Raw genomic sequence first — 14,037 nt, 5'->3', positions numbered from 1 at the left:
TACATCCTCAGTGGAGAGGAACTTGTCATGGAAAACTCAAGCGACGAAGACGACGAAACCATATAAAATGTCCATGATTTGCAAACAGTCAAAAAAATTACAAAAAAAAGAAAAGCAAACCCCAAAGATGGTAACACAACAACAATGCAAGTGAGTACAAACAACAGATTTGAACCATTAGAAAACTTAACTGATAATAATAACACACCAGTAACACCTAAACCTCCACCTATATTTATCTATGGGGTAAATGATATCAAAAAGATGACTGAAAACCTATCGACAGTCATTAAAGCAGAAGACTACCAGTCGAAAGCTCTCCCAAATGACACAATAAAAATAAACACAAAAACTATTGAGTCATACAGAAAACTTATACAGCATTTAAATAGTAGCAAAATAGTTCACCACACATACCAAGCAAAACAAGATAGAGCTTATAGGGTAGTTATAAGAAATTTACACCACTCGATGCCAGTTGAAGAAATAAAAAGTGAACTAGCTAAATCAGGGCATACTGTCCGTAATATCATTAACGTATTACACAGAGTCAATAAATCACCACTGTCAATGTTCTATGTGGACCTAGAACCGAAAGAAAACAACAAACACATTTATACACTGGATTCTATCGGCAATATGAAAGTCAGCTTTGAACCTCCTCACAGAAAGAAAAATATAACACAGTGTCAGCGCTGTCAACGTTATGGACACACAAAAGCGTATTGTACAAGACCTTACGCATGCGTGAAATGTGGAGGAAGTCATCCAACGCCAGAATGTACAAAACCCAGAAATACACCAGCAAAATGTGCCCTGTGTAACGGAGAACACACTGCAAACTATAAAGGCTGCGTAATTTACAAGGACTTGCAAAATGTAAGAAATAATAGACAACGTGGAAATCAGTCAACCCATAATAATCATAACCCACATCAAAATGTTAACCCAGCACCAACTTCACAGTATCAGAGTCAACAATCACAGTACCAACAACAGAATGGAACCCAATCCTATGCCTAAGCAGTAAGAGCAGGAAATCAAGTAGCTGACATAGGGTCTCAGATGAACTTATTCTTAAACGAATTTAAAGCAATGTTCACCCAACTAATGAATCAAAACAGCATGATCCTTACCACGCTAACAACATTAATTAATAAAATTCATTAGATCTGTTCGAATAGCCGAATGGAACGCAAATGGTTTAGCAAACCATAAAGCAGAAGTAATCCAATTCCTAGAGGACAACATAATAGACATCCTCTTTGTATCCGAAACGCATTTCACAGAAAGAAGCGTAATTAAAATACCTCAATACTCAGTCTACCACACTAGTCACCCAGATGGAACAGCCCATGGAGGATCTGCAATAATTATAAGGAACAATATACAACATCATCAAATGCCGGAACATAAAACAGATAAGCTACAAGCAACAATACTTAATATAAATGCCACGCCTTGGAACTTCGAAATTGCTGCAATTTATAGCCCTCCTAGACATAGAATCACAACTGAAGAATACGAAGAACTATTCAACAAGCTAGGTAACAAATTCATTGTTGGAGGTGATTGGAATGCTAAGCATACGAATTGGGGTTCACGACTCATTACACCAAAAGGCAGAAGCCTACTAGATGCCATCAACAACACAAACTGCACCTACTTATCGACGGGACAACCAACGTACTGGCCGTCCGATACAAATAGACTACCAGATCTACTCGACTTCTTCATCCTAAAAGGAATTGCAGCAAAATACACAAACATAGAAGCAAATTGGGATCTCTCGTCTGACCACACACCAATCATAGCAACAATCAGCACCCACATAATCAAACGACCTGAAATACCCAAGTTGACTTCCCCTAAAACTAATTGGTGTGAATTCAAGTACCAGCTTGACACGAATATAAATCTTGGAATCAGACTCAAAGAAAAGATGACATAGATAAGGCTATAAACCACTTCACTTGTCAAATTCAGCAAGCTGCATATCGAGCTACACCATCAACTCCAAAGCATGAAAACAAAAATACCACTTCGAATTATATTAGACAACTAATAGTCGAAAAACGAAGAGCAAGAGGTAGATGACAAAGAAGCAGCAACATTAATGACAAACACGAATATAATCGATTAACCAGACAATTAAAAACAGCGCTAAATGAGGCTCGCAATGCCACATTTGAACACTACATTAGTACCTTGTCTAAAGAAGATCACCCAATATGGAAGGCAACAAAACACAAAACACACCTACAGAACACAACTCGCCAATTAAGAAAGATGATGGTACTTGGGGAAGATCAGACGAGGAAAAAGCTTCAGCATTTGCAGAATACTTAGCTGGTATTTTTAAAGAACACCAAGTAGAGAATAATGATGATGAAAACTTAATAAGAGACTTCCTGGATAGTGCTTGCCCTATGACGCTCCCAATAACACCATTCAATACATCAGAAGTTAAACTAGAAATAGAAAAATGCAATAACCACAAAGCACCTGGATTTGACCTAATAACAGGATTAATACTGAAACATCTTCCGAGAAGAGCATTGGTCATGCTAACTAAAATATACAATAGTGCACTCAGACTGACATATTTCCCAATCACATGGAAATTTGCGCAAATAATAATGATTCACAAACCGGGTAAACCTCCAAATAAAACATCATCCTATCGACCAATCACTCCACAACACAACAGACTCATAGAATTATAACAAAAATCCTTACTGCTATTGAGGAAAAAAAATATTGCACAGCGGCATTCTTAGATGTAGAAAAGGCATTTGATCGAGTATGGCATACTGGACTTTTATACAAACTCAAATGTATTCTTCCAACCCCCCACTACCTAATCATGAAATCCTACATTCAAGATCGTTACTTCCAAGTAAAATATAACACAGCAACTTCCACATATTTTCCCATTAAATCAGGTGTACCACAGGGTAGTGTCCTGGGCCCTCTTCTTTACCTATTATTTACCGCAGATATCCCAACCACTGAAACAACCCAAATTTCAACATTCGCTGATGACACCACCATAATCGCTGTCAATGAGGACCCTATTATCGCGTCTGCACAACTGTAAAACCACCTTGACCAATTGGGAACATGGCTCAACAAATGGAAGGTGAAAGTAAATGAAACGAAGTCAACCCAAGTTACATTTACAAACCGAAGGGATGTATGTCCAACAATAACACTAAATGATACACAATTACCAGTCAGCACACAAGTCAAATATTTGGGACTAACCCTTGACAAAAGATTAACATGGAAGCCGCACATTCAAGCCAAGAAAACCCAGATCAACATCAAAATACGACAAATGAGCTGGCTTATTGGTCGAAAATCAAAACTCAATATTGAAAATAAACTGCTCCTGTATAAAACTATGATAAAACCAATTTGGACCTATGGTGTTCAACTCTGGGGTTGCTCAAAACCATCAAATATCAAGATAATACAAAGAGTCCAATCAAAAATATTGAGGATGATATTCAACGCACCCTGGTATGTAAGCAATAAAACCCTACACGAGGACTCAGCTACACCCTTGGTAGAGGAAGAAATTCCAAGGATCACAAAGAGCTACTTTGATGAACTGAGAAGTCATCCAAATGATGAAGCAAGACTGCTGAACACTCCTCCCGAATTCGCAAGACGACTGAAGAAACTATGGCCAACAGATTTAATAAATTAAATATACATATTGTGATCAAATGTAAAAAATTATAATAGGAGGGTTTCCACAGGGCAGCTTCTCCCTCATGTATTTAACATTCAAACTATTTGCTTATAGCTTCGATGAAGCAGATTGTAAATTAAAATATGTAATAAAAAAAATTGTGAAAAAAAAAGGTGTAAGGCTGGTGGAGTTAAGTTTGGCATTGTAGTCTCCATGCTTTTCGATCTTGTGTTAGGTTTCTTGCACTTTCCAATGTCAAACCTTTCTTCTCGACTGCTTTCCTGATTTCATCTACCCACATAACTCTTGGTCTTCTTTTTTTGTTTTTCCCCTGCACTCTCGTTCCGAACACTCGTTTTGTTAGTCTCCCGTTCGACATTTTACAAACGTGCCCGAACCATTTAAGCTGTCCCTCTACTATTTTTTCATTGGTTGGTTCTAGTTTTAAGTTTTCTCTGATTGTTTCGTTTCGTATTTTGTCTGTCCTTTTTGTGTTTGCTATTTTCATGTCAATGAAATACGTCAAATACGTCTATTTTCATGTCAATGTCCATGTCTAACTGCTATACATGATTATTAGTCTAACTACTGATCTAACGACTGCCGTTTTTACTTTCTCCGGTATCTTTTTTCCCCACAAATATTTTCATACTGTTAAATAAGCCTCCTGTTCGTCCCATTCTCTCGTTTATTTCCATGTCTTGTTTACTGTTTGATTCAATTATTACTCCTAGGTATTTAAAATATTCCATTTGCACTAGTTGTTTCCCGTCTAATTCTATTGCGTGTGTCTTCCTCGTATTTGAAATTATCATTGTTTTTGTTTTCTCTGTATTAATTTTCATATTTATGTTGGATAGTTCTTATAGGATTTCAAGATTGTTCTGTAAGTCTTCTCTGTTTTCTGCTATCAATACCATGTCGTCTGCAAATAGTAGCTGCGTCTCTTTCATTTGCCAGTATCCTAATGTTACTTTTCTCATTCTTCTCTTGGCTTTATTTATTGCTTCATCCAGTACCACTGAGAATAGCAGTGGACTAGCACGCATCCCTGTTTGACGCCTTGACTTGTAGTACATTCTTTGGATTCCTCGTTATTGGTGTATAATACAGTAAGAACGAAATATTTATGACCTATTAACTAAATGAACACAGGCGACTCGTCTTCACGGGGAAGAATGTCCGTTTATATCGAGAAGCAAATATTATTCGTAACTTAATATATTGAATGTTCGAGATAAAGTGTGTATACAGGGTGAGTCATGAGGAACTGTACATACTCTTACCTCGTATAGAGGCTCCTATGGGGAATAACAAATGACCATTAAAAAGTGTCTGCTCCCATTGTTTAATAATATACAGGGCGAGTTTCGCATTTTGACAGAAATTTGTATTCGTCATAATTTTTGAACGGTCAGATCGATGTGTCTCTTATTTTGGCCAATCGTTACACTATTACCACCTAATCAACTGATTTATTCAAACTAGAAAAAAATCAGGTCTGGCTTTAAAAAATTAGTTCGTTTGGGTCTTAGAAAAAATTTCACCCTGTATACGCTTTTTGAAAACTCTAATATGAATTTTACAAATTAGACAAATATACAATTAAAATGGCATATTTATTTTTTTCCGCACACGATTACTTAATTGTTTATAAAAAAATCAAATTTGACTATGAAATTAAAAGTTTGGTAAAGTGAATCATAGATTTAAGAAAATTAACTTTTATTACAAAAATTAATTTTTTTTAACAAATATTTAATTTATGTTACCATCCAATCAACTGATTTATTCAAACTAGAGAAAAATCAGGCCCGGATTTAAAAAATTAGTTCGTTTTGGTCTTAAAAAAATTTCACCCTGTATACGCTTTTTGAAAACTCTAATATGAATTTTACAAATTGGACAAGTAGGCAATTAAAATGGAATATTTATTTTTTTCCTCACACGATTACTTAATTTTTTATTAAAAAATCAAATTTGTCAAAATCGGAATTTTAACCAAAAATTGAAAAAAAAATGAAATCACGGTTTAACTCGCTACAACTCTGTTCCATTTTAATATTTTTTTTTCTGAAATTTTTACAGCACATATCTCTTACCATTGTGAAGACTATGAAAAATTTTTGTAGACTTTCAGTCTTCTTCTCGTAAAAGTTATGAATTTTTAAAAATAAACGGTGCAGATTCGTGAATTGCAAAGTTAAATCGCAAAAATTAAGTGAAAAAATTTAAAATTTATCTATTTGATCACGTCTATGCTAAACTATAGAGTCCAAAAGAAGTGTTATGGGGAGTTTTAGATCTAGACGTGTTATAGAAAAAAAAAATGGTAAAACTTTTAATTATAAGAAAAACATTGTTTTTGTAAATTAATTTTTGTAAAAAAAGTTAATTTTTTTAAATCTATGCAAAAACTTTGCCAAACTTTTTATGCATAGTCAAATTTGATTTTTTATTAAAAAATTAAGTAATCGTGTGGGGAAAAAATAAATATGCCATTTTAATTGCCTATTTGTCCTATTTGTAAAATTCATGTTAGAGTTTTCAAAAAACGTATACAGGGTGAAATTTTTTCTAAGACCCAAACGAACTAATTTTTTAAATCCGAGCCTGATTTTTTTCTAGTTTGAATAAATCAGTTGATTGGGTGGTAACATAAATTAAATATTTGTTCAAAAAAACTTCATTTTTGTAATAAAAGTGAAGTTTTTTAAATCTATCTATGGTTCACTTACCAAACTTTTAATTATTCATAGTCAAATTTGATTTTTTATATAAAAAATTAAGTAATCGTGTGGGGAAAAAAATAAGTATGCCATTTTAATTGCCTATTTGTCCTATTTGTAAAATTCATATTATAGTTTTCAAAAAACCTATACAGGGTGAAACTTTTTCTAAGACCCAAACGAACTAATTTTTTAAGTCCGGGCCTGATTTTTTTCTAGTTTGAATAAATCAGTTGATTGGGTGGTAACATAAATTAAATATTTGTTCAAAAAAAATTCATTTTGGTAATAAAAGTTAATTTTTTTAAATCTATGGTTCACTTTACCAAACTTTTAATTATTCAGTCAAATTTGATTTTTTTTTATAAAAAATTAAGTAATCATGTGGGGAAAAAATAAATATGCCATTTTAATTGCCTATTTGTCTAATTTGTAAAATTTATATTAAAGTTTTCAAAAAGCTTATACAGGGTGAAATTTTTTTCTAAGACCAAAACGAACTTATTTTTTAAATCCGGGCCTGATTTTTTTCTAGTTTGAATAAATCAGTTGATTGGGTGGTAACATAAATTAAATATTTGTTCAAAACAAATTCATTTTGGTAATAAAAGTTAATTTTTTTAAATCTATGGTTCACTTTACCAAACTTTTAATTATTCATAGTCAAATTTGATTTTTTTTTTATAAAAAATTAAGTAATCGTGTGGGGAAAAAATAAATACGCCATTTTAATTGCCTATTTGTCTAATTTGTAAAATTTATATTAAAGTTTTCAAAAAGCGTATACAGGGTGAAATTTTTTTCTAAGACCAAAACGAACTTATTTTTTAAATCCGGGCCTGATTTTTTTCTAGTTTGAATAAATCAGTTGATTGGGTGGTAACATAAATTAAATATTTGTTAAAAAAAATTAATTTTGGTAATAAAAGTTAATTTTGTTAAATCTATGGTTCACTTTACCAAACTTTTAATTCATAGTCAAATTTGATTTTGTTATAAAAAATTAAGTAATAGTGTGCGGAAAAAAAATAAATATGCCATTTTAATTGCCTATTTGTCTAATTTGTAAAATTCATATTAGAGTTTTCAAAAAGCGTATACAGGGTTAAATTTTTTCAAAGACCCAAACGAACTAATTTTTTTAAAGCCGGACCTGATTTTTTTCTAGTTTGAATAAATCAGTTGATTAGGTGGTAATAGTGTAACGATTGGCCAAAATAAGAGACACATCGATCTGATCGTTCAAAAATTATGACGAATACAAATTTCTGTCAAAATGCGAAACTCGCCCTGTATATTATTAAACAATGGGAGCAGGCACTTTTTAATGGTCATTTGTTATTCCCCATAGGGGCCTCTATACGAGGTAGGAGTATGTACAGTTCCTCATGACTCACCCTGTATAACAAAAAACTAAAATCGATTCAATATAAAATGGCTTGAACAATCCTCAAACAAGCACATATTTCTAACATTTGAATTGAATATACAGTAGGATCGCATAATTTCAGCATGAGATACAAATTAGGGTGACAATCTTTCGTGTACATACTTGAAAGAAGCAAAATTCCAGTGTCCGATAATAAAGTAAATCTAGAATTTTAATAAAATTGCTTATACGGTAGAACCCAACAAATCCGAACTAATTGGGGGGACAGCCTGTTCGGATTATCTGAAAGTTAACTTATAATTTATTCAAAGCTTTCGTTGTCGTTAATTTTGAGTCGCTGCACCGGTCTCACTCTTTCCCTCTCACACCCATCTCAGATTGATGCCACTGTTAACGGTCGTTGGCAAATCTAAAAAACCACAAGCTTTGAATAACATGAACGCTTTGCCTGTTTATTTCAGGGCCAAAAGAAAAGCATGGATGAATAGTGTACGTTTTAAGGAATGATTTAAAAAACTAGTTAAACCATCCGTTTCGAAAATTCAATAAGGAAGTGGGGCTTCCCAAAAGAGCCCTCTTTTTCTTAGACAATACTACCTTACACCCTGAGGTAATGGAGATTATATGTGACGAAATTAAAGCTGTTTTCCTACCACCAAATGTGACCCCGCTAGTGCAACCCATGGACCGGGGTGTTCTGCAGTTTACAAATCTGTATCATACAAAAAATTTGGTACGGACTGTATTAGAAGGCGAGGAAAGTTTCATTACTGACAACCTGAAAAAAAATCACTAAAAGATGCTATTTATTCTGTGGCTGAGGTCTGGGACAACTGCCTGATAGTTTAATTAGAAAATTGTGGAAAAAGTTGTGGCTAGATCTAAAGAAGGTCCATTTTTCCAATCTTCATTACAAGATAACCTCCTAGAAGTTGTATAACTTCCAGGGTGTGAAAACGAAGAAGATAGTGCAATTACAGAATGGATTGAAGCTGACGACAATGGGTACCAAGAATTTACGGATTAAGTCATTGTAGAGTTGGTTCAACCTCAAGGCAACCCTAATGAAGATGAAGAAAGCGAGGAAGAAGTTTCCCTCTCAGGTCGAGTGATATACGCAGATGCCACTAAAGCTCTGGATGTGGCTCTACGTTATGTGGAGCAAAACTCTGCTGCGTTACCGGTCGATGTATGTTTATGCGTAAATGGTTCAACATCGCTGCGTCAAGTCGCTATAACACCATGCATCAGAAGAAAGTGACCCACTTCTTTAAGATTGCGCCTTAGGGCTGTAAACGTTCTCGTAAGAGTGTGGCGATATATTTGGACAATTGGACATACGTTGACTACAAGAGAACCGACGTATGTTTATGTTTAACCTTTATAAGCACTAAGTATAAAGTACGCATTTATTTGTAAGTCATTTTAAAAGTAAGTCCTATTAAACCTACATTGTTCAATTATCTGGCTTTACTCTGTATAATAAACATTATAATATTTGCTGAAAGTAACCTTAATGATAATATAACCGATTGTGAGATTACATGTGTTGGCTTTAATATCTACAGATTTGACAGATCTTTAAGGACGAGTCCCAAACAAAGCGGTGGTGGTGTTCTGGTTTTTGTGAGCAAGAAGATACAATCTCAACGTATCTCTATTAATGAGGACAGAGTTGAGCAAATCTATATCCTATGCCAATATAAAACAACAAGGTTTGTGGTGGGTGGAGTATACATTCCCCCACAATCTTCACGAGATACTTACAGTTTGCATTGTCAATCTATAGAAGATATTACCATACGTTACACTTCACTTAACATATACATATTTGGCGATTACAACCTACCCAATGCAACTTGGCTGAATGACGAGTATGGATTAATGGTTCAGTGTCCTGGAGGGGATCCTGCAATAGATGTTGCTCAAGAGTTAGGGTTGTTAAAATTCTTTCAACACATTAATGTTCCTAATAATCGTAATGTATTTTTAGATTTGGTTTTTTCAAATGTTAGGGAATTAAATGTCTTTGAAAGCAAAAGATCCTTTGGTAGACCCTAGCCAACACCATGTGGGTTATGAGTGTTTTTTAAACTTAGATTTAACTGATTCAAAAAATTTAAAATATGATGAATTTTTTTATGATTTTGTAAATGGAAACTACGCTGAGCTCAATAACTTCCTTGCATCCATGGATTGGCAGAACTGTCTGGTTGAGGGTTTTGATAATTCTGTGGGTTTGTTCTATGATGTTCTGTTGACGGGGATAGCATTGTTTGTACCATTAAAAAGATTCAGAACATCTACCTTCCCTAAATGGTTTTCCCACGAACTCAGGAATTTAACGCAGGAGAAAAAACGTGCCCACTCTATGTACATGAGAAGTCAGTCTGATGCTGAATATGTTAGGTTTTCTCGCCTTAGGGCTGAGTGTAAGCGTTTGTCTGATACATGCTTTAGTGGATATATGGGTGGAGTAGACATTAGCTTAAAAAATAACCCTAAATCATTTTGGAAGTTCATTAATGACAAGCGATCTACTCATAGCTTACCGAGCTCTTTATTTTATTTAGACCAATCAGCATCTAACGGTCAAGATATAGCAAATTTATTTAAGAAGTTCTTTCAAACTGTTTACTTGCCTAATAATGGTCAGCTCCGGGTGCCCTGCTACCCTGAGGGTAGCAATATAAGTACATGTATTAGACCTGCTGCGATATCCATAATTGAAATTTTTGACAGTATAAGTGATCTTCCCAATAAGCTGTCAGCTGGTCCTGATGGTGTGCCTAATTATCTTTTGAAAAAGTGTGTCTGTACTCTAGTCATACCTTTGCATTTACTGTTTAACAGGTCTTTAGCGACATCTATGTTTCCGGCTGCTTGGAAGGAGAGCTACGTTATACCTGTATATAAAAATGGGCAAAAGGATAACATTGAAAATTATCGCAGCATATGCATTCAGTCTGCAATACCCAAGCTTTTTGACAGCCTGGTGGCCAAGCAGCTTTCTTGGTTGTGTAACGGATTAATTTCCGATTCGCAGCATGGCTTTCGCATAAAAAGGTCTGCTGCGATGAACTTGGTCGAGTATCAGTCTGACTTATTGTGTCAAATGGAGGATCGTAAACAGATAGATGCCATATACACGGATTTTTCGAAAGCGTTTGATCGTGTTGATCACCAGATACTCTTGGAAAAGCTGGTGTCTGTGGGTTTTGATGTTAACTTTGTCGAGTGGATTAAGAACTCCTCATCGGGGCGTACTCAACGAGTGAAGATTGGTAGCTATTTATCTGACATTATTACAGTAAGCTCCGGAGTTGCTCAGGGTGGCCACACTTCTCCGCTTCTTTTTATCATCTTTGTTAATGATATAAATAATTGCTTTTTGAATAGTAAATGCTTAATGCTAGCTGATGATCTGAAATTCTGGAGACCTGTGGATGGTTTGTTGGACCAGGCGTTGTTGCAGGAGGATCTTGATAGACTGCAGGAGTGGTGTGTTCGAAACAAACTTTTCTTGAATGCCAGGAAATGCTGTTTTATAAGCTTCTTTCGGAAAGTCAGTAGAATTGAATCAGGTTACATCATTAATAATCAGCCACTTGAATATGTATCTTCCGTTAGGGATTTGGGTGTTGTTTTGGATGAGAAGCTTTCTTTTGTGGAGCATATAAATGCTGTATCTGTGAAGGCATCTAAACTTTTGGGATTTGTTACAAGAAATTGCAAATTCTTCTCTATTGAATCTACTAGGCTTGTTTACTGTAGCTTAGTAAGGTCCCTCTTGGAGTACAGTTCTGTGGTTTGGTCACCCTATTTCCAGACTCATATTGATACTATCGAGAGAATACAACATAGATTCTTGAGATCATGTGCTTACTATACACAAACTATCATTGTCAATCACGATTATTCTTTTCTTGAACAAGAGTTGTCCCTACCTCCACTTAAGGTACGCCGTGACATAGCAGGTGCTGTTTTCATTTTTAGGATCATAAATGGACTTATAGATTCTCCCAATCTTTTAAGTCAGATTAATTTTAATGTTCCTTATCAAGCTCTCCGTTACCATAATATGTTTAAAATACATAGAACATTGTATGGCGTTCACAACCCACTTGATAGGTATATGGGATTGTTAAATAATTACGAACTTGATTTATTTAATATAACTCTTAAATCAATTAAAAAGATCTCTTGCCCTGTGCTGTTATTTTTATACTCTTAAGTGTTATGTTTGTATGTTGTATATTTTTTTGTAGTCAATATTTATGTTATATATTAATGTTCGTGACATATGAAATTTTTCAGTGTTTTTATACTTTTCTAATTCTCTATTTTTTAGATTAATTAAGTCATATTTAACACATTGAATTTATTATTACCTTTTGGAAATGTATTAATATTTAACTGTAATTTTTCTGTTAATGGGGTTATCCCGTATAATAAATAAATAAATAAATAAACATGTTTTTAAGTTTTTGTCTTGGTTTTTTTATTTTTTTTTTTCACTTTCCGTTGGTTCGGATTAGAGGGGTTCGGATTTGCGGAGTTCTACTGTATTTGTTTAATGGTGTGTTATATTTTACTCATGAGTTAATTTTTAGGCAACATCCGAGTCTTCTGTAGGGTAAGACCCCCAATTAATGAAGCTGAACATGAAAAGGCAAAATGTTATATAAATTATCTAAATGAAAGCACCATTGAAATTAAAAGTACCCAGGAATTGTCCCAGTGTTCGTCAAAACCTACCGAACAAAAGTTAGAATTTACTTTTGACCAAGTTTTCCAGGAAAGTGCAACACAGGAAGAATTTTTTGTAGAATTATCCCAATTGGTGCAATCGGCCCTTGATGGATACAACGTCTGTGTTTTCGCTTACGGACAAACTGGATCTGGGAAAACCTACACCATGCAAGGCTCAGAAATTCCTGTACACACGGGTAAGCTATATAATATATTATTTATATAATATACACTGCGCGTCATAGAAAACGGGCCCCTAAAAAATGGGTAATTTTTGATGTCGCGTATCTCCTAAACCTGTTGTCCGATTTAAGTGATTTTTGAAGATATTCTTCTTTAGCGGCGAATCGATTGAGGATAAAATTGTACATGATCCGCGCGCCTGCGCACACTGACAGTATGTAGTTCTGACAGTATGTAGCTCATTGCTAATCTTTCAAGATAGGTATGTATGTATCTGTAACCGTGCAACTAAGTCATTAAAAGAATATATTAGTGGTTTTAGGAAATGTATTATTTATTATAATTCTTGTGTTTTTGGATTTGTGTTTCCCTGTAGTAAAATAATAAAATATTATCTAAGCATAACATTTTTACACTATATGTCGCCGTGTTGTGTAATTATATCCGAAACTTACATGTTTATTTCTAGGGCCTCGCTGGAGTAGTGGGAAATGCGTTAGCACTGAGATTGGAAGGTTGCGGGTTCAATTCCTGGGCGATTCATATTTTTTTTTATTTTTGGTTGTTTTAATAAAAATTTTTGACAGTGGTAGATAAGAAAGTTAGTTTGATTTTTAAATAAAATACAAATAACCTGTTAAGTCTATTTACTTCGTTTAAATTACCTATTATATAATAGAAGAATATCTTCTTACGTGCGTACAAAGTACACACACATTCTTTTTTTAATATGTTATAGCCTTATTCTTTGTCAATATCCTGTAATAATATTTTTGCTAAAGAGGTAAATTTTCATTGTATACCGAGTGTACGAATCAAACTGTGTTTTTTTCTCAAAGTTCGCAACGCCCTGTAGAATATCCTAGCATTTATAAAATACTGAAATTAAAACCCAACTATAGCCACAGGTTTTCTCAACATTCTGTTTTTTTATTCATTCGCTTATGTTTGATAGTACAAAAGTACTTTAACAACTAGCCGTGTTCTTTTTCAGTGCAGGGTGTTTCTAAATAAGTGCGACAAACTTTAAGGGGTAATTCTGCATTAAAAAATAATGACAGTTTGCTTTATAATCGTACGTCCGCAAATGCTTCGTTTCCGAGATACGGGATGTTGAATTTTTGAAGTTATACTTCTTTACGCGCTATATGAGGGTGAATTTTTATATGTTAAAACCTACGATCCGGGCGCATGCGCATTATAACTTTGTTCTGATTGGATGTTCAAATGACATGTCAAAAATTATTCAATATGGCGGCTGTGGCACAGCTGTGGTTTCATAG

General features: G+C 34.3%; 2 protein-coding genes across 33 annotated transcripts in view; one reads left to right on the top strand and one right to left on the bottom strand.

The window, feature by feature from the left end:
* LOC126893466 (protein claret segregational-like) overlaps positions 1-14,037 on the top strand; it is a 649,821-nt gene that overhangs the window by 351,777 nt on the left and 284,007 nt on the right. For 2 of the 21 annotated variants that reach the window (XM_050663694.1, XM_050663693.1), the window contains exon 6: positions 12,433-12,768. The exons of the other annotated variants lie outside the window; for them this stretch is intronic. In XM_050663694.1, the coding sequence (XP_050519651.1) occupies positions 12,433-12,768 (336 nt within the window). The remainder of the gene's footprint in view (positions 1-12,432; positions 12,769-14,037) is intronic. 21 annotated transcript variants of the gene reach the window in all.
* The window catches only part of LOC126893469 (protein disulfide-isomerase A6 homolog), a 504,458-nt gene that overhangs the window by 331,574 nt on the left and 158,847 nt on the right, over positions 1-14,037 (bottom strand). The gene's annotated exons all lie outside the window — the stretch shown is intronic.

This window comes from Diabrotica virgifera, chromosome 10 (genome assembly GCF_917563875.1).
Source record: "Diabrotica virgifera virgifera chromosome 10, PGI_DIABVI_V3a".
Taxonomy (NCBI): domain Eukaryota; kingdom Metazoa; phylum Arthropoda; class Insecta; order Coleoptera; family Chrysomelidae; genus Diabrotica; species Diabrotica virgifera.
The sequence above is the reverse complement of the archived record's forward strand: the minus strand, read 5'-3'. Positions and strand labels throughout refer to the sequence as shown.